This window comes from Schistocerca piceifrons, chromosome 7 (assembly GCF_021461385.2).
Source record: "Schistocerca piceifrons isolate TAMUIC-IGC-003096 chromosome 7, iqSchPice1.1, whole genome shotgun sequence".
Taxonomy (NCBI): domain Eukaryota; kingdom Metazoa; phylum Arthropoda; class Insecta; order Orthoptera; family Acrididae; genus Schistocerca; species Schistocerca piceifrons.
In genome coordinates, this window is record NC_060144.1 from 39,310,080 (window position 1) to 39,331,607 (window position 21,528).

A 21,528-nucleotide genomic window follows, 5' to 3' on the forward strand; every position below is an offset into this window, starting at 1 on the left:
GTAGCTTAGATTGATCCTGGTGACACTGCTATTTATGCTACTGACTGACCAATACCACACCAGCAAATGCCTTCAAGCATTGGGTTACACCCGCATCCATGTAGACACTGACCTTGCAATCAGCATGCAATGGGAACAATAGAATGTCTTTTTGTTCTCCTTCTAACAAAGCTGATTCGCGGATACTTAACAGAACCATTGCGAGCTTCAGCTAGTGCATTCCAGCATTGCATACTTTATGAAGTTGCCATCAACAAACTGTTTTATTAACTCATTGCCTTAGGCATGTTAAACATTGTTCTCACCAGTGATGATAGTTTCACCTTCCTCCATCAACAATGTCAAACGATATCAGTTTGATGCACTGATATCATCATTCTACTCATTCGCAGTAACTACCAGTCTTACTTATGGCTGTCAGTTTACTTGTATAGAACTGTTCAATTTTATGGTATGTTGATGCCTTGTAGGAACTTGGTTATCATGCCAGTATAGCTGTCAACCTGAACCAACTAGGACTAATGCCTTTGTCAAGAGGCTTGTATACCTATTTGATGATGAGGTGCTGTACAGTATTTGTTCTACTCATTAGTACTAATGGCACTCCATCCTTTAAAAACTATCCATCTTTATCAGGTATAGTATTCAAATGTTTAGATAACTTATTGTACGTGCTGCATCAAGTGTCCATAATGGCTGACTTAAATTTGGCAGTTTTCAAGAAGAAGAGACAGCCTTACAACAAGTTACCAACTATTTAATTTCCCGCCCAGATAGCAGTGTGTTAGACCACACGGCTATCCAGGTGGGCTTGTACCTATTACTTGTGCCAAGCCTGTCTCCTATCCTAACCCTCTCCTTCTTCCTTACCATTATCAACCCTTGCCAGGGATGTGGAAAAGTCATTAACAGCACAGCTGGTAGAGGAGGCACACTTTCCCTCCTAGGGGCAAATGAGGAGTGGAACCACCGCCTTGTGGTGCAGGGGGATCTTCAAAGGCTGAGAGAGTAAACCCTGAAAGAAAATCCTCAGATGTGTTACGCTCAGCAGGCCAGCAGAGGAGAAAAAGTTGTTATTGCTTTCAATAAAAGAACAAGCCTCAGATTAAAAATACCTAATGTACACAGCACTTCTTATGCTCATGAAACGAATGACGGCTCTTCATGGCCTGAAGAAAAACCAAGGAATGCAAGAAGGTACACCAAACAACAACAGGAAACTAGGACTCAACAAAAAGACAAAAACAGATTGAGAGTGGGAACATTAAATGTAATAACCTTGACAGGAAAGACCGAAGAGATTGGACACATGATGGAGAGGAGAAAGATTCATATCCTTCGATTGAGTGAGACCAAGTGGAAGGGAAAAATCTCTAAATTGCTGAGAGGTGGGTACAAATTATACTAGCAGGGTCACAATACAGAGGCAAAAATGGAGTGAAGCTTGTGTTTCACAAAGAAATTGACCCAGTTACAGATGTAAGCTTTGTAAGTGAAAGGATAATTAGAGCAAGAGTGAACTTGGGAAAGAATAGTTTTACTATACTCCAAGTACGCACCTCAGCAAGGGTGCAGTGAGGAAGATAAAATGAAATTCATTGAAGAACTGGAAGACAAAGTAAGAGAAGATAACATTATGATAATTGGGGATCTGAATGCTCAGACTGGCATGGATAGAAATGGATATGAGGAGGTGATGGGTCCTTTTGGATACGGAAGACGAAATGTTGAGGGTGAAGAAATTTTAAATATGTGCATAAGGAATCATATTTTAGTGAAGAATACATTTTTCAAGAAACAAGATAGCCATAAGATTACTAGATATAGCTGGGATGGCAAATCTAGGACAGTTATAGACTATACATTAACAGACAAATTAATTGGAGGAAAAGGGACACTAAAGTCATACCAAGTGAGCACTTGGATAGTGACCACAGGTTACTAGTAGCTGATCTAAATTATAAGCTGTACAAAGAATGCCAAAAATTAAGGAGTTGAGAAAAGAAGAAAAGAAGAAAAGTTTCCAAAATCTAGAACCACAAAAATTGCCAAAAACTGAAAGGGGTAGGGTAGATGAGGATTGGAACCTATTTAAAACATCAACAGTTAACAGTGCTGTGCGGATATGCAGCAAAATGAAGGGTAAAGTGAAAGACAAAGAAACCAGTTGGTGGAATGATAGAGAAAGAGACGCAATTAAAAAATGTAATATGGCAAAGAAAAACATGGAGTTTGAAAAAAGAAATCAGAACCAGGGGCTGGTGCCAAAAGATCAACACACGGCGACAGCACTGGAGAAAGAATACCAACAAAAGAAACTCCAAGCAAAGAGAATTGTGAAAGAAGAAAAGGAGAAGAGTTGGGAAACGTTCACCAGAAACTAGAGATGGATAGCAACTGGAACCAAAAACTGCTATATGGGTCATTGACAAGTAAAAGATTTGATAGGGAAGACGTAAAAGTGATTGAAACAGGTGTTGGGGGTATTAACAGGGACACGGAAGGTATCAGAGAAGAGATGAAGAATTATTTTGAAATATTACTGAAAGAGGAAGGTGCACAAGAAAGTAACACCAAAGTCATTGAATTAGAGGAGGAGCAGGATCCAATCTCTCGGTTAGAAACAGAGAATTGTCTGAAACAGATGAAAAGTGGAAAGGCGGATAGAGTAGATGAGCTGACAGTGGATGTGATTAAAGCCGCAGGAATCCATGGAATACAATGGTTACACTGGCTGCTGGGGGTGATATGGAAAGAAAACAAAGTGCCGGATGAATGGAAGAAAGGAATTATAATACCATTGTTCAAGAAAAGTGGTAGAAAGAAATGCACCAACTACCGAGGAATCACACTGTTATCACACTGCCTTAAGATAATGGAGAAGGTCACAGAAAAAAGATTGCGGAAAATTCTAGAACACCAATTAGAGGAACAACCGCATGGGTTCAGAAGTAATAGGGGAACAATAGACCTCATTTTCTCCCTCCATCAGTTAATGGAGAAGTATTGGGAAAAAGGAATGGACATGATAGTAGTATTCATGGATTTGGAAAAAGCATATGACAGTGTACCAAGGGATAAAATATGGGAATGTTTGAGAAAACGTAATCTTCCTGATTTATTAATTAAAAAAGTCCAGATGGTGTACGATGGTTGTGAGAGCAGTGTACAAGTAGGAGGTGGAAGATCAAAATAGGTTAAGAAAAAGAGAGGTGTTCAGCAAGGCAGTTCACTCTCCCCTTTACTCTTCATTACACTTATGGACACAATCATGAAAGAAATCAAGGAGGAAGAAAAATGAAGATCTCAGTGCTTTTGTTTTTGCTGATGACCTTGCCACTCGGGAAGAGACAGGAATGGAGGTTCAGAGTAGACTAGATTACCGGAACACGAAATTTAAAAATTTCAAGTTAACTGTGACTAGGAACAAGACAGTGGCAATGAAGATGAGCAAGATGCCCACACCTTCTAACATCATACTGGAGGGGGAGAAGGTTGAATGTGTGGAAAGCTTCAATTATCTAGGAAGCATCATATCACACAATGGAAGTTCCAAACTAGAAGTATTAAACAGAATAACAAAATGATCTAGCTTCTTCCACCAAGTACGAAATGTAATCTGGGAAAAGGAAGTCCCTCTAAGAGCCAAACAGACCCTGTATAAAACTTATCTCCAGCAAATCATGATGTATAGCCTAGAGGCCTGTGTCATAAATAAGAGAGAAGAGAGTCAAATACAAGCATGTTAAATAAGCTCCTTAGGTCAGCTCTACAAAAAGATTAGGAGAGACAGAGCCAGGAAGACCTGCAGGTGACTGACTGCAAAGGAGACGATGAGTGCTTTGAGACTGAAGTGGTTCGGTCATGTGAAGTGGATGCACCCGACTCGAACTCCGCATGAGTATCTGGAGATGGAAGTGCAAGGAAGAAGACCAATTGGGCTGCCTAGAAAGAGATGGACAGACCAGGTTAAGGAAGATCTCAAGAGGAGAGGAGTAATATGGGACGTAGTGGAGAGGGAAAAGCTATACCAGGACAGAAACCAATGGGACCACATCATTCACCAAGTTCCTACCCGGCTCACTGGAAGGAAATCCTGATGATGACCTGTGGCAACTGCAACTGCTTACAACCATTCCCAGTTACCTGGCCTACAACTGCGAAACACATACTCTGGGAAACCAATGACACCCTGGTAATTAGCAAAGATCATCAAACACATGCTACCTTGTATCTCAATGACCTTTAGTCTTGTCCACATACCAATTACTACATGCGTCCTATTTTATCACTTAACACTAGGGTAAAGAGCTGAACTGACGCTATTTCTAGAAGGAACTACCACCCCTCTGTGCCCTCGTGTTGTTCTGAGAATGCATAGACATCGGTTTGGCCCTGGCCACAGTATTATGCTGAGCTAGAGATGCCACCTTGGTATTGCTGAGTGAGAGACATCACCTTCTTCTATATTTGTATCTATCTTGTATTCTTAAATTGCCCCCTGTTGTTCTGACAATGCATGGACCTTGGTTCAGCCCTGTCGGCAATAGTCTAATATAATCCATGTGTCAACCTACCACCCTATGGCCAACTACCACCTTTCTAACTTGTTACCACCCTATGGCCAAGTCTCAGACATATCATATCAACTTCGCAGCCAATGGTCTTTCACTCACTATGAATGGAAGGGCTGGGTGCCATCATGTGAGGTATGAGAGAGGGTCAGTGAGGTAGCGGCCACAACAGTGGGTCACTCTCTTGCCTGCCAGCTTCCTTGCCCTCTGGATGTGTCCGCCAGTTCTTCCTATTGAGGGTGAAATGCTCTTTTCATACCATGTGCGTTCACTCCGTGGCTACAGCCAGTTGTCATGCACATTGTACCCCTAAGTGGTAGGACTTGGGAAAAAGCCCACGTTTTCTATGAAACCTCGCATTTATCATTTTTCATGCAGGAAAAATATCCCCAAATGTCCACCTGCCACCAACCTGACATGCACACTCTGTTCCATCAGCTACCCTTCGCCAACCATCACTCCTGCTCCCCGCCTTCTTTCCGCTGTTACCTATTTCACCAGACACAGAACCCCATCCCAGTACACCTCAGAATTGCGTATTCTTCTGACACAATGTGTGTGTGTGTGTGTGTGAGAGATCGTGCGCACGCGCGTGCACTCCAGCTCGAAAAAGGGTTCGCCCAAAAGCTGGGGATGCTTTCAGTCTTGTCTGCATGCCTATTGACGACTCATCACCTCTATTACTCAGCTAGACATTACTTTTAGTTCTAAATTATTTACACATTAACAGAATTGACTTTCTAATCAATAAAATGATATTTCAAGCACACATACTTACCATAGGAGGTGCAAGCAGCAGATCAAGATCCACCTTACTACTTTCAGGTTCTTCTTTTGTTATAAGTCTCAGAAGCTGAGAAGCTGCTTTATGCTCAGCAGGTAGTAGATTTGGACTGTAGATGATATCATCAAGAAACTCAATTGTAAGGTTCTTGAGACGCTGATCATTTTCAAAATCCTGTTGATAATAGATATAAAAAATTCTGAGTCATGTTCACTCCTTTATATGAAGTAAGTAAACAAAGAGTAGTATTAAACATCATTCTAACTGTGTTATTTCAGGCTTTCCCAATATGATAAATGCTGCTGGGCATCTTGTGCACTGAACTGCAAAATGTTATGGGACTTGACAAGGTCAGATTTGTAGAAACGGAAATCTTATTTTTTCAATATAAAATTTATTTTTATTGATGACCAATTTATAAAAAGTTGACTGTTTTTCATTATATTCAAATCATTACAGTGAGTAACTTGTCAAAAGCACACACTGTGACTTATGTGACTATAGCATAGCCAGTAACAATAATGTCATATGGTTCAATGGCCTGGTGCAAGTCTTGCAATTGGATGTCACTTCACACTTGACTTGTCCCTGAGCCAACACCAACCTGTGCTTTCAGGTGGTCATCCATGTTGCTAACTTTGGTGACCTGGCAAGAACTGATGTATTAGGTGTGGTAAGACAGTTGGTACAGCATAACCAGTGGGCCTCCCTTAAGTCCAGCCCTTCATCCACATCATTGGAGATGGTCAATTGCACAAAACAGGGAACTACATGGTAGGATGGTGTACAGTGTTGATTGCATTTGGCTCTGAACTGTCAAGGCCCAGATGTGGCTGACAGAGCTCTGGTGAAGACACTGCGGCCTTGTAGTATGTACGGTTGGCTCCCGAAAGGCTAAGAGAGAAGGTCCTGATTAAACTGCAACAAAATGAAGCTGGATTGATAAGTGGTAACAAACATGCCAGGAAAAGAACAATAATAATGGAAAAACAAGTCATGGAAGAAAGAGCAGAAGTATAAAGTGAAAGGCAGACTTATATATTGGAATTGGGAAAGTGAGACCTCTGTATCCCCCAGGACGACATAAGATGGTACTAGATCAAACATTGAAACTGATAGCTCCACAGTAGGTAAGGCAGACGAGAAGCAAAACCCTAGAAAAGTGAGAAGACAACATGTTCCATAGCTGTAATGTGGAGAAACATGAACTTCATATAGGATTTGTGATTAACATCAGCTTAACACTAGAACCTCCAGAGTGATCAAAATGACCACAACATGTTTTCAAAATATTATTTTAACTGCATTTTTTGCCATATTGCAATGAGCTTAAGTGATTTTTCCAGGTTGAAGTCAGAATCACCCAAACTAAATGTATCTATTTTTTGAAAAACAAGTTAACGAGGACATTGTTAACAAGTATACTTAGACTGCAAGAGCAGTATTTTGACTGCTGTATTGATTATTGTAATAAAATGTCTTACAACATGTCCTCCTTCCTTTGGTTGAGATTAAATCTGTAGTGTTGGCAGAAGAGCCAACACCGTGTTACGAGAGGAGGCCGAAATGCACGCGTTTTAGCTCACGCAGGCTGGCGTGAGGAGGGAAGGACTATACTGACGTGAGGTCTGGAACATGACAAGGAATTAGAATTCAGAACACGGACGTAATTAGCTTGATACTTAACTTTAATCCATTAATGATGAACGTCACTCTTGACGGTACATGAGTCACAATATTATCTGTTCAGAAGACACAGTAACTGAATATGGCGCCTTGTAGGTTGTAGCAAATGACGTAGCTGAAGGCTATGCTAAAGTGTCATCTCTGCAAATGAGAGTGTCTGTAGTCAGTGAACCATCGCTAGCAAAGTTGGCTGTACAACTGGGGCGAGTACTGGGGAGTCTCTCTAGACTAGACCTGCCGTGTGGCGGCGCCCGCTCTGCAATCACTGATAGTGGTGACACGCGGGTCCGACGTATACTAAAGGACCGCGGCCGATTTAAAGGCTACCACCTAGCAAGTGTGGTGTCTGGCGGTGACACCACACAATCTGTTAACAATCAGTCTCTAAACAGCAATAATATGCACAATAATGAAACTCTTCTAATTTACTTATGTCCATTGTTTGTCTCTCCATCTCCAGTCATATTGTCATTCATTAGCTTGTAGCAACATAATAATCACGGTTCGCAGGTCTCCATTGCTTACTGATGCAGAATTTTTTGCTCTCTTACATGATATTCCAGATGATAAGTCTGAAGCAGAATATGACCTAGATGCAGAAGACCCAAGAAAAGATGTGGACAAAGATTACTGTCAACCAAATGATCACTCTGGAAGCAGTGATTCAGATTATTCTGAAAACGTTGTTCAGCCAGGTTAGTAATAATTACAAAATGCATTATTTACAGGTCAAAATTCAACTTTCATATAAAATTCAGGATTGAGATGACAGTTACTCTGAGCAGACACTTCTAGCTTGAAGTTTACTATTGTTCTATTACAGCAGCAGAAAATGTATCACATAAAACAAGATATCCGAAGGAACAGATCAACGTATGTCTCCCAAAACCACGTGATATGTTGTTGGGTACTGATGGGATCACGGAGAGGACTGTAGCAGTGTTTGGAAAGACCATATCTGGCAGACTGGCGAGTTATAACATCATGAGAGAAAATCCAGGACCTAGACCATATTCAAAATGGTATGTTTCTGATGCCAGTGGAGTGAGAGCATGGCATCTGTTTATTGATGAATCAGTACCAAAAGACATAAAACACTGTATGGAAATGGAGGCAGAACATGTTCTAGGAAATGAATTGTGGAGTGTAAGTTTGGAGAAACTGGAGGCTTTTATTGCATTATTGAATGCCCATGGCGTTCTTGGAGCCAATAGTACTGAACTTGATGAACTGTGGTCTAAAAAGTGGGGCCACCTTATCTTCAGTGATACTATGGGGAGAAATTGCTTTCAAGAAATTCTAAGATTTTTGTGCTTTGACATTAGAAACAAAAGATCAACATGTTTGAAGACAGATAAATTCCCTTTAGTATCAAAAGTCTGGAACAAATTCATTGAAAATTGCCATTTGACCTATATTACTGGTGAAAATCTAACTGTTGATGAACAGCTTTTTCAAGCAAAATAACATGTCCATTCTTACAGTATATGCCAAACAAACTAGATAAATTTGGTACAAAATTTTGGCTTATTTTTTATTATTATTTTCACGTCTAGTATCGTAGGACCAAACTGAGGAGCAAAACTCCAAGGTAATGGAATGTGTCAGTACATGAAATTACAACATAAAAGTAATAACAGATAAAAATAAAATGTTTATGAACCCGAAAACAGTCAAGCCGTAAGTTTAAGTAAAGGCAATCAACAATGTAACAAGAATCATCTTAATTTTTCAAGGAACTCCTCGACAGAATAGAAGGAGTAACCCATGAGGAAACTCTTCAGTTTAGATTTGAAAGCGCGTGGATTACTGCTAAGATTTTTGAATTCTACTGGTACATTATTGAAAATGGATGCAGTATACTGCACACCTTTCTGCACAAGAGTTAAGGAAGTCCGATCCAAACGCAAGTTTGATTTCTGCTGAGTATTAACTGAGTGAAAGCAGCTGTAAACAAGAAACAACAGTAAGGAATATGTATATTGAGAGGCTAATGTCAAAATACCCAGACTCGTGAACAGGGGTCAACAAGAGGTTTGTATACTTACACCACTTATTGCCTGAAGTGCCCGTTTCTGAGCCAAAAATATCTTTTAGAGTGGGAAGAGTTACCCCAAAATATAATACCATATGACATAAGCGAATTAAAATAAGCAAAGTAGACTAATTTTTGTGTCAAACCATCACTCACTTCAGATACCACTCGAATAGTAAAAACGGCAGCATTAAGTCTTTGAACAAGATCCTGAACATGGGCTTTCCACGACAGGTTACTATCTATATGAACACCTAGAAATTTGAACTGTTCAGTTTCACTAGTGATATGCCCGTTCTGTGAAATTAAAAAACGTCAGGTTTTGTTACATTGTGTGTTAGAAACCGTAAACACTGAGTCCCACTGCAATTTAGCGTTAGTTTATTTTTTACAAGCCATGAACTTATGTCATGAACTGCACTATTTGAAACTGAGCCAATGTTGCACACAACATCCTTTACTGCCAAGCTAGTGTCATCAGCAAACAGAAATATTTTAGAGTTACCTGTAATACTAGAGGGCATATCATTTGTATAAATAAATAACAGGAATGGCCCAACACTGATCCCTGGAGCACCCCCCACTTGACCATACCCAACTCAGGCCCCACATCACAGCCATTCTCAACACTGTGAATAATGACCTTTTGCTGTCTGTTGCTAAAGTAAGAGGTGAACCAATTGCGAGCTACTCCCCATATTCTGTAATGGTCCAGCTTCTGGAGCAATATTTTGCGATCAACACAGTCAAACACCTTAGTTAAATCAAAAAATATGCCTAGCATTCAAAACATTTTGTTTAACCCATCCAGTACCTCACAGAGAAAAAACAATATAACATTTTCAGTTGTTAAACAACTTCTAAAGTCAAACTGTACATTTAATAGCAAATCGTGTGATATAAAATGATAAATTATCTTTACATACCCAGCCTTCTCAATAACTTAAGCAAACACTGATGGCATAGAAATAGGTCTAAAATTGTCTGCATTATCCCTTTATCCCTTTTTACAAAGCAGCTTTACTACTGAGTACTTTAATTGCTCAAGGAACTGACCATTCCTAAAGGAAAAATTACAAATATGGCTAAATACAGGGCTAACATGTGCAGCACAGTACTTTAATATTCTGCTAGGCACTCCATCATATCCATGAGAGTCCTTAGTCTTCAAAGATTTAATTATTGACTCAATCTCCCCTTGTCTGTATCACAGAGGAATATTTCACATATCAATCTCGGAAAGGCATTTGCCAGGAGAGTTATATGATTTCCAGTAGAAAATCAATTTTTATTTAATTCACCAGTAATGCTCAGAAAATGATTGTTAAGTACTGTACATATATCTGATTTATCAGTAACAGAAATATTTTTACTATGAACTGACTATATATTGCCAACCCTGTACTGCTGACCAGACACTTCTTCACAACTGACCATATGCTTTTAATTTTATCTTGTGAATTGGCTATTCTATTTGCATACCACATACTCTTTGCCTTCCTAATAACATTTTTAAGCACCCAACAATACTGTTTGTAATGGATTACTGTAACTTGATTGTGACTACTTTTAACATTTTGATATAATTCCTGCTTTGTTCTACATGATATCCTTATCCCACAAGTCAGCCACCTCGACTGCCTTTTACTGATATTACCCTGTTTAGAATGTTCTAATGGAAAGCAGCTCTCAAAAAGCATGAGAAATGTGTTACGGAGCCAGCCATTGTGGCCGAGCGGTTCTAGGTGCTTCAGTCCGGAATCGCGCTGCTGCTACGGTCACAGGTTCGAATCCTGCCTCGGGCATGGATGTGTGTGATGTCTTAGGTTAGTTAGGCTTAAGTAGTTCTAAGTCTAGGGGACTGATGACCTCAGATGTTAAGTCCCATAGTGCTCAGAGCCATTTGAACCATTTTTGAAATGTGTTAAGGAAAAAATTATATTTATCATCTATGTTATTGGCACTATAAACATCTTGCATCTTGCCACTCTTGTTCCTTGACAAGGTTTACAAAACTCTCTATTGCTGTTGGATTAACTTACCTACATAGTTTGTAATTATATGTGACATTTGTTTGTGTACGAAAGCATTTTAGTGTTAAAATTTGTGCATCATGGTCTGAAAGGCCATTCACGCTTTTACTATCAGAATGCCCATTTAGTAATGAAGAATGAATAAAAATATTGTCTATGGCTGTGCTACTGTCCCCTGCACCCTAGTTGGAAAAACCGCAGTTTGCATCAGATCATATTAATTTAGGAGATCTACCAACATCATTTTCCTTGAACCATGATATACAAAATTTATACTGAATTCACCACATATAAGTAATTTCTGGTACTTCCTATAACTTGAATCAAGAACCCTCTCTAGCTTGAGCAGAAATGCTCTGAAGTCAGAGTTAGGGGACCTATAAACAACAGCAACTAGAAGTTTAGTTTTACTAAATTCAACTGCTCCTTTACAACATTCAAATATCTGTTCATTGCAGTGCCATGATAGCTCTATGGACTCAAATGGAATACTGTTTTTTATGTACATAACCACTTCCCCACTCCTCAAGAAACTCCTTGAAAGACAGCTAGCTAATCTGTATCCTGGTATAGGAAGCCTCTGAATTTAAGTGGTGCTCCATTATACCAATAATTTCAGAGCCAACATCTATGAGCAGTTCACTAACTTTATCTCTAATACCTCATATATTTTTATCAAACATGCCAATTCCTTCTCTACTTGGAAACATGACATCCTCTAAAAGTGAGCCCTTAGTTAGAGGGGCTTCCTTTAAGCAGGTATACCTATCAGCTGACTTCAGTCTAAAAAAGGTGCAGCTCTAGCACCACAGGAATTTTTCCATGAGTGATCCCACCATCACCCACACTACACTGTCACCTATAAGCTTTGTCAGCCTCCCCTTCCCATACCTATTGAGGTGCAGGCCATGCCTAGTGAAACCCGATCTACTGATAGACTTAACTGGCACCACTGAAATGTGTCCCATGACCTCTGCCACGAGTGCCCCCTCCAGCCCTGTGTTAACATGCCTAACAGATGCATTAAGATGAGGCCCATCATGATGCTGAAACAGTTGCACGAAATGCACATTAGTGCCACCAGTTTGAGTAGCTATCTTTACCAGGTCACCACCTATATCACATTCCCTGTCCCTACAAGACTGTTCCCTGCTCCACCCACTATCACTACCTGATCATACTTCATAACATTCCTACATAAATCCCTGAGCCAACCCTGCACTAGGCTTCACAATGCTGGTGACCTGGTACTCACTCCCCAATACTTCCTGCAACTGCTGGCCCACACCTCTACCGTGCAAACTACCTAGCGGCAGAAACTTCTTCTTTCTGTCAGACTTTGCAGCTGATCTAGGCCTCCTAACTGCTGAGGACTGCTGCATGTTCTCTACACCTACAGCTACAAGAGGCTCCTCTCCACTCAACTCTGACAGTTGGTCAAATCTATTGCATATATGCAAAGTATAGCTGTCTGAATACCTCCTCCTCCTTGCTGCCTTCTTGCCAACTGCCAGTTTCCATTCCCCAGCAGCCTTCACCCTCCTCAAACTATATAGTTCCTCCTTTGCGGTTTGTAACTGCACCTGAAGGGCACAGATCTTACACTCCTACTCCTCTATCAACTTGGTTATGCGACAGATTCTGCATTCCCAGGAGAGGATCTCACTAGAATGTCCACTGGCTTCCCCACTGCATTCCCCCAAATGAAAATACTTTGAACAAATCCCACAACCCACCACTCACAAACCTACGACAGAGCCCACACTTCTCACGATGGTAAAATCTATACGTCTACATTACCTAAGTTCACTTACACTAGTAGAACTATTTACAAAACTAATAATAGTGGTCTCAAAATTCTCTCTCTATGAAGTAAGCTATTACTTGTATTAATACTATCAAACCACAACTAATAGCAATACCAACAAAACTTCACAAACTCATTAGCTAAAACCAAAAATTCAAGTGGCCACTGGAACACTCAATGAAGTTAATGGGTTCCCTTATTTAGGAAATGACAGATCACATGACCTGACTCTTCCTGAAAGTATTGTAATGAAGTTGATGGAGCCACTTCAGATGAAAGTGCAAAACATGACTATGGAACTAATGTACTAGCATTGTTGAAACAATTAGATGATGCAGAAGAGAAATCCCTAATGCTGTGAAGGCAAAGAAGGCTAATCTTTATGACTCAGACCTCTTCAAACATTCCTGTGGCACTCTTACTGTATTTAAGGGCAAACAAAACAAGACTGAGCTTCTGTATAGCACTTTGCACTCAGAAGTTGGACTTCAAACAGGTCTAAAAAAAAGTCCATAAACAATAGATGTCTACAACAATACAAAATGTGGTGTTTATATAGTGGATCAAATGGCAAGAAAATACACTGTTCAAGCTGGTACTCGTAGATGGACAGTTAATGTATTTTATAATATTCTTGACGTGGCAGCTATCAATTCATGGATCTTCTCAGGAAAGTAATAGGGATGAAGATCACTCATCAGAATCATATCCTGAAGCTATCAGAGTAGCTTTGTACAGGGTACATGGACTCAAAAAGTAACTTGGTGGAAACAGAAGCTGGATCTGGAAACTCGGTGGAAGGAAATAAAATGAGGAGACAAGGTCAAATGAAGAAGTGTAGGAATAAGAAAGTTATATCTGCAAAAAGCACCAAGAGCAAGTGTGTGGTTCTTGTTCAAAGGACATATCTAATTATTGGTATGTATTTCTTGCTACTAAAGATATGTAATTCACACCAGTGAGTGCAAATAAAAAAGAAAAAGTCAGGCAGTGTTTTACAAATATGTTATGGTATATGGTATTTGGATTTGGCAAACAGATTTCATGATTATAAGTGGACTACATAAAATATTACAGTAATTTTATAATAATGAGTACATAATAAATATGTCAGCTTCTTTACTAAAAGAATTTGAAATAAAAACTGTATTTCTTAATTAGATAAAACATTACTAAAAACACATTATTGTTTATAATAAATGGAAAAAATATTAATTTTGAGAAAATTTATATAATTCTTCTTATTTTAGTCTTATGAACCTGAAATACACATTTGAAATGATAATAATGAGAACAAAAATAATAATTTTCATATAGCAGTCAAAATGACTGCATCAGCAGTTCTAGGTAGACAATGTGTTCTGGCAGTTCTAGGGTTAAGCGCCTTGTGATTTGGTTCACATCTATCAGTCCTAAGCTATCAACACTCAGAATATAGGGTGCATTTTCCAATTATTCTATAAACAATGTCCATGCACCAACCAACCAAGCTGAGGAAGAGGAAAGGGACATTTTTTATGAATTTCTGGAAAGAACACGATGTAAAAATAGTCATGAATGATCTATATGTTCAGTGGTGAGTTAACAGGTATTTACACAAACAATTGGACCCTACAAACACACCAGAAGGAACGATAATGGGACAGGGCTCATATTATTCACAGCATCCCGAAATGTGGTTGTGGGTTCCTCACTGTTCTCACATGAAGATATACAGTGGAAGTCAGTCAGCAGGAACATTGTTAACCAGGTTAATCATGTGTTGATTGACACAAGACATAAGTTGGACTTCTTGGATGAGAGAAGACTCAGAGGCCAAAACGTAGATTTGGACCACTTTTTGGTATAGGCATAAGTGAGAACTAGAATCCCCAATGCATGTGAATGAACCTGAACCAACAAACAGAAATATAATGTAAAAGCTCAAGAACCTTCTGCAATTAAAGAGCAATACCAGGAAAAAGTATCACAGGAACATAGAAGGGCTGAAGAGAATGACAACATCGAGAATAGATGGGAAATGATAAAAAATGTATGCAGATGTCAGCCAATGAAAAGTTGGCAACTGAAACAAGGTACATAAGATCTCCATGGTTTCATACTGAGTATGAGATAGTAAGACAGGGAAATAATGTGACCTACAGAAGAACATTACAATCAAACTGTACAAGAGCAACCGTGGAAGTTCTTAAAGAGAAGAAGAGCACTGAAAAGAGAGAGAGTGAATGAAAGCAATCACCAAAGAATGGAGCTTCTGAGGAATCAGAATGAGTCAAGGAAATTTTATAGGGAGGTAAATGCTGCCAAAAACTGTCCAGTGGAAATACTAGCTCACTAAAGGATGAAACAGAGAAAATCATAAGTTAGGGGAGGAGACTTGTGAGAAATGGTACTGACATTTTGATAAACTCCTCAACTTCAGAATGATACCAAGAGATCCCATAGATGTGCTTGGATTAAATGACTCAGATAAAAATTCTGGTCCATCAGCTTTGGACGAGACGAGAACTGATTTGAAGAAATTCAAGAAAAATAAGTCATCCAGAATAGATAATATTTCAATGGAACTGTTCAAATAAGATGTGGACAGTCAGCACAGAGACTCCCAAAACTAGTCATTTCAGTATAGGAGGAAGGAGAAAATTCCCCATCAGTGAAGAGATGGAATTATACACCCTATATATAAGAAATGAATAATGTTGAAGTGTGACAGCTGTTGACAAATTACACTAATCTGCCAGGAAGTTTCATATCAGCACACACTCCGCTGCAGAGTGAAGATCTCATTCTGGATACACTAATAAACTTTGGAAATAAAGTATTCTCCAACATACTTGGCCATACCCTCCCAATTGTTCAGAGATGAAATTGCTCATATCAGTGTGGATTTCTCCCAGAGAAATCAATAATAGTTCTTCACCTTAAAGCAGTTTTTTATTTAAAAAAAAAAAAAAAAAAAAAAAAAAAAAACTGGATTCGGAATTGGCATGCATCAGCTATTCATTGACTACAAATCAACATATGAGAGCACAGACAGAGAACAACTGTACCATGCCTTGACTGAACCAGGAAGTCCTTGAAAATTGTTAGGATTGTGAGAACAAAAATCAGTGAGGAACAGAGTAGTACGAGAGGAGGAGCAATGGCGTGAAATCCACTAAATATGCAAGATGGTGTAAGGCAATGTTGCACTGGAGAAGGTAATGAAAGATGAAAATGTGTTGATCAGGGGAATGAATTTTTATAAATCAGTGCAATTCTAGCTTACGGTAATGAAACAGATATAGGTGCAGAAACTAGGTGGGCAATGGAGAAAATGTTCATTGGACTCAAGCAGGCCAGCATGAATATGGGACTGAATATCAACCAACAAAAAACAAAATACATGGCTGCTGAGAAAGTATGCAAGAAGAACATGCTTCTCTCAATAACACTTGAATGATTATATTTTTGAGAGGGTTGAGAAGTTTAAATATCATGGATTGACAGTCACCCACTCAAACGATATCTCTTATGAAATTAAACTGTGATTGATAGCAGCCAACAGAGCCTACTTTGCTTTAAAAAAGCTATTTCCTCAAGACTGTAGACTTGTTATCAACACATTAATGATTTATAAAACACATAATAGTGTTCAGATATGCCCCATAAACTTGGTCACTTACATCAAAAAATGAAGGAATGCTACCCACTTTTGAGAGAAAGATACTTTGAAGGATCATTGGCCCAACCTGTGAAAATCAATGCTGAAGAAGAAGTACAATCATGAGTAATATGTTATATACAAAGATCCACCTTTTAGAAAAACTGTGAAACCAGCCAGATTGAAATTGGCAGATTACATGGCATGGATGAATGACATATAAGTAACTGAAAGGATGTTAGATGGAAATTCAAAGGGACAAATGGGATGGGGTCAACCATGAATCAAATGGATAGCTGGAGTGACAGAAGACCTACAGAGAAAAGTGTGTAGGGGATGGAAGGCATGATCATTGGAGTGTGATAACTCATGGATAACTATTTAAGGTTAAATAATAAGTAAACTGTTTATGTTCTACTGAGTTTCATTTATTTCAAACTACTTTTGGGTTACTGGGCCAACTTCAGGAAACAACTGATTAATGTCTGAAAGGGACACTGGTTCTTAGATAGCCAAACATTATAAGCAAAGACACAAACCACTTGCATACAATGTTGTACATCAAACTTGTTCCTTAAGGCTGAAATTACAATTTGCACAAAAGACGATATTAAGCACAATAAGTATTTAAACAACAAAGCATTATAGGTAAAATGATTACATTACTAAAGTTTCTGAGCTCTTGAGATTGGCTGAGAGACTGTTAAACTGTAAAGAAGATTTATTAGGTTGCAGGCAGGAACAATCAAAAGACACTTACGTAAAGCTTTTAGCCACAACCTTCATAAGCAATAAACAAACACACACCATTCATATACACAAGCAACCATGCCTCATGCACACATGACTGTGAACTCCAGCGTCTTGAACCAGAATGCAACAATCACGTGGGATGCAAGCAGCAATCTGGAGGGGGAAAGGGAAGGGGAAGGGATGGTAATGTATGGGTGGGGAGAGAGACAAATCCTATCTGGAGGAATGTATGGGGACTAGAACGCCAACACACAGTGTCAGGAGGTTGTGGGGCAGGGACGAGAAGAAAAATGGAGTGAAAAAGATGAGGAGTGGGGAAAGATATGTGGATGTGTTGGCAGAGGGCAGTAAACAAAGAGAGTGAAAGACGAGAATGGTGCAGAGATGATAGGACTGATGGGGTGGAAACTGTTGGGTGGAGGATGTGGGGCAGTATGTTACCATAGGTTGAAGCACAGATGATTATGGGAGCAGAGAATACGTTCCATAATTCCCACCTGCACAGTTCAGAAAATCTGGTGGTGGAGGAAAGTATCCAGATGGCTCAGGTAGTGAAGCAGTCATTGAAATCAAGTATTTTATGCTCAGCTGCATGTTGTGCCACAGGGTGGTCTACTTTGCTCTTGGCCACAGTTTGGCAGTGGCCATCCATCCTGGTGAACAGCTGGTTGATAGTCATATCCATAGAAAAAGCTGTGCAATGATTGCTGAAGGATGGAAGGAAGACTGGGTTTAACTTCCCAAAGACATTGAGGTCATTAGAGATGGAGCACAAACTCAGGTGGTGTCAAGGATGGGGAAGGAAATTAGCCATGCACTTTCAAAGGAATCATCCCAGCATTTGCCCCACGTGATTTAGGGATATCATGGAAAACCTAAATCCGGATGGCCAGACGTGGGTTTGGAACAATGTCCTCCCAAATGCAAGTCCAGTGTGCTTATCACTGTACCACCTTGCTCAGTCAATGGTTGCAGCAGAGCTGGTAAATGACATGACCTCTTTCACACTTGGCCCAGATCCTGATGGGGAAGGATATAGCTGTGACAGTACGGGGTGGGTAGATTGAGCAGGTCTTGCACCTAGGTGTTCCATGGGGATCTGATCCTTGTGGCAAGGGGTTGGGATAGGGAGTGGCATAGGGATGGACTGTGATGTTGTGGATGTTGGGCGGGCAATGGAACACCACTTTAGGAGGGATGGGAAGTACCACTGACAGTATGACACTCATTTTAGGACATGATGGTAGGTAATCAAAGCCCTGGTGAAGGATATGGTTCAGCTGTTACTGGGTCACAAAAGGGACACTCCTTTGTGCCTGGTTCTTTTGTGTGGTGGGAGGATTGAGGATGTGAGAGGAAATGGCACAGGAGATCTGTTTGTGGACTAGAAATGGGGGATAGCGCCTGTCCGTAAATGCCTAGGTGAGACATTCAGCATATTGAGCAAGGGAGTTCTTGTCACTGCAGATACACCATCCTCGGGTGGTCAGACTGAATGGGATAGATTTTTTGGTGTGAAATGTATGACAGCTGTTGAAATGTCGGTAATGTTGGTGGATGGTCTGTTTAATGTGGACAGAGGTGCAGATGGAGCCATTAGAGATGAGGTGGTCAACATTTGGGAAGGTGACACACTGGATTGAGGAGGGCTGTGTGAGGAGGATGGGAGGAAGGTACAGAGGCAGTGAAAGAACAAAGATAGGGTGTCTTGGCCCTGAGTCATGATGATATCATCAATTAACCTGATCCAGACTAGGGGTTTGGCGTTCTGGAAGGCTAGCAAGGTCTCCTCTAGATGACTATCATAGGAGTGTACCATGTGGGTGCCCATGGCTGTGCCAGAGATTTGTTTGTATAGTTACCCTTCAAATGAGAAGTAGTTGTAGGTCAGAACAAAGTTGGTAAGGTTTATGAGGAATGTGCCTGAAGGACATTGTGAAAGATAGTGTTCAATAGCAGTAAGACAATGAGCATGATGGATGTAGGTGTATATGGAGGTGGCATCAACAGTGACAAGTAGGATTCCAGGAGGTAAAGGGGTGGTGATGATGGAGAGTCAGTGAATTGATTGTTGTCTTCGGTGTAGGTGGCTAGATTGTGGATAGATGGTTGGAGATGTTGGTCATTGAAGACCAAAACTCTTTCAGTGGGGGCATATTAACCAGCCACAATGGGGCGCCAGGGTTATTGTGTTTGTGGATTTTGGGGAGCATGTAGAAGGTGGGTGTGTGGGGTGTCATAGGGGTGAATAGGGAAATGGATCCAGGGGAGAGGTTCTGGGAAGGGCCTAAGGCTTTAAGCAGGAATTGTAGATTGTGTTGGACTTTTGGGATGGGATCATTCTGGCAGAGTCAGATAATTGACAAGGGTCTTCTGCTAAGTAGTCACTAGCATTCATAACAGTGGTGGAACTTTTGTCTTCTTGTAGGATGATTAGGTCATGATTTATTTTGAGGCTGTGTATGGTTATTCTTTCTTCTACCGAAAGGTTGGTGTTCTCAGGAAGGGGACCTGGGGAAGAATGGCGAGGCTAAGTTGGAGGTAAGGAACTCCTGAAAGGTAACCAGCAAGTGGTTAGGTGGGAGGGGACAAGCATCACAATTGGATGGCGGTATGAACTACAAGCGGAAGAGTTCATTGTTGGAATTATGGTGTTTTTGGTTGGAGGGATTGCAGAAAAAAAGTGCTTCCGCTGTAGCAATTGGGAGAAGGAGAGTAGGACTTTGACTAGTCCAGCAGGGCAAATTTGGGTGTAGGACTTAGGGTGTGGCCTTTGGAAAAGAGTTTTCACATCTGGTTTCTTCAGCTGAATTCTGAGAGAGGTGTAACAGCTTCTTCAGTGGCACTGATGAAAGATGATGTCGGCAAAGTCTTTTGAGTAGGGGCAAAATTTAGACAGATAATGTAACTTCATCCAGATCCTTATCCATCAAATTTATGACAGGATGTCAAAGAACAGAGTCCACCTGAGAAGACTAGTATAATCAGCTATACTTGGCAACCTGTCTTTTGTAGCCACTTCACGAACCCAGTCAGACTTAGCCCATGTCATGCCATCAATCCAGTCCCATGAGTCAGGAGATGAAACAGCTGCTGTCTTCAAATGCAGATGATACAGGTGTTCAGAAACAATGTCTAACTTCCAATGAGTAAAACGAATTCTTTCTCTGATAACAGCAGAACCAGCTCTATGAAAATTCTATTTACTGCAACGTTGTTGGTTAAGTGAACCAACCTTGCAAATTTTGGAACAACTCCGTGAGCCCAGCACTTCAGTAAGAAACTCAAGGAGATCAATTGTCTTGCTCTCTGGTGTCGTAATTTGTCCAAACAATGGACAAATGAAAACATCTCCTCCACTGTAACACTATCGTTAAGCTTTCTACCAAACCCTCAGCTCCACAGAAGTTTCAGCCATATCCAAAAAACTCATCTTTAGCTCTTAACCCAAATTTACCCTTGCTGGACTTGTCAAAGACCAACGCTTCTTCTCTTGATCCCTGCAATGGAAGTACTTCTCTGGTGCCAATGCTTCCAACAGAAACATTCCTAACTCCAACAATGAACCCTTCCTTTTCCAGTTCGTATCACCATCCAAGTGTGATCCTGCCCCACTCTCCCTCCCACCTAACCACCCACTGGGCACCTTCCAGAAATTCCTTACCTCCAATTTAGCCTCACCATCCTTCCCCAGGTCCCTTTCTCAGAATACCAACCTTTCAGTAGAAGAAAGAATAGCCGTACACAAAATTAAAAGAAATCCTGATCTAATCATCCTACTTCCAGACAAAGGTTCCACCACTGGTTTTATGAATGCCAGTGACTACCTGGCAGAAACTCTCTACAAATTATCAGGCTCCACTACCAATAAACTCTGCCAGAGTGATCCTATCCCAAAAGTCCAACACACACTACAATACCTGTTTAAAGCTTGAGTCCCTTCTCAAAACATCTCCCCTGAATCCATTTCCCTCTGCATCACTATGATACTCCATACACCTACCTTCTGCATGCTTTCAAAAATCTGCAAACCTAACAATTCTGGATACCCCATTGTGGCTGGTTGTTGTGCCCCAAATGAAAGAATTTTGGCCCTCATTGACAACATTTCCAACCAATTGCCTGTAATCTCGCCACCTATGTGAAAGACAACAACCACTTCCTTCACTGACTCTCTATCCCCTTCCCTTTACCTCCTTGATTCATGCTCATC

General features: G+C 40.3%; 1 protein-coding gene across 1 annotated transcript in view; it reads right to left on the reverse strand.

The window, feature by feature from the left end:
- The window catches only part of LOC124805408 (ras-specific guanine nucleotide-releasing factor 1-like), an 871,442-nt gene that overhangs the window by 230,883 nt on the left and 619,031 nt on the right, over window positions 1–21,528 (reverse strand). The window contains 1 exon segment of the mRNA XM_047265969.1: window positions 5,353–5,532. Coding sequence (XP_047121925.1) covers window positions 5,353–5,532 — 180 coding nt within the window.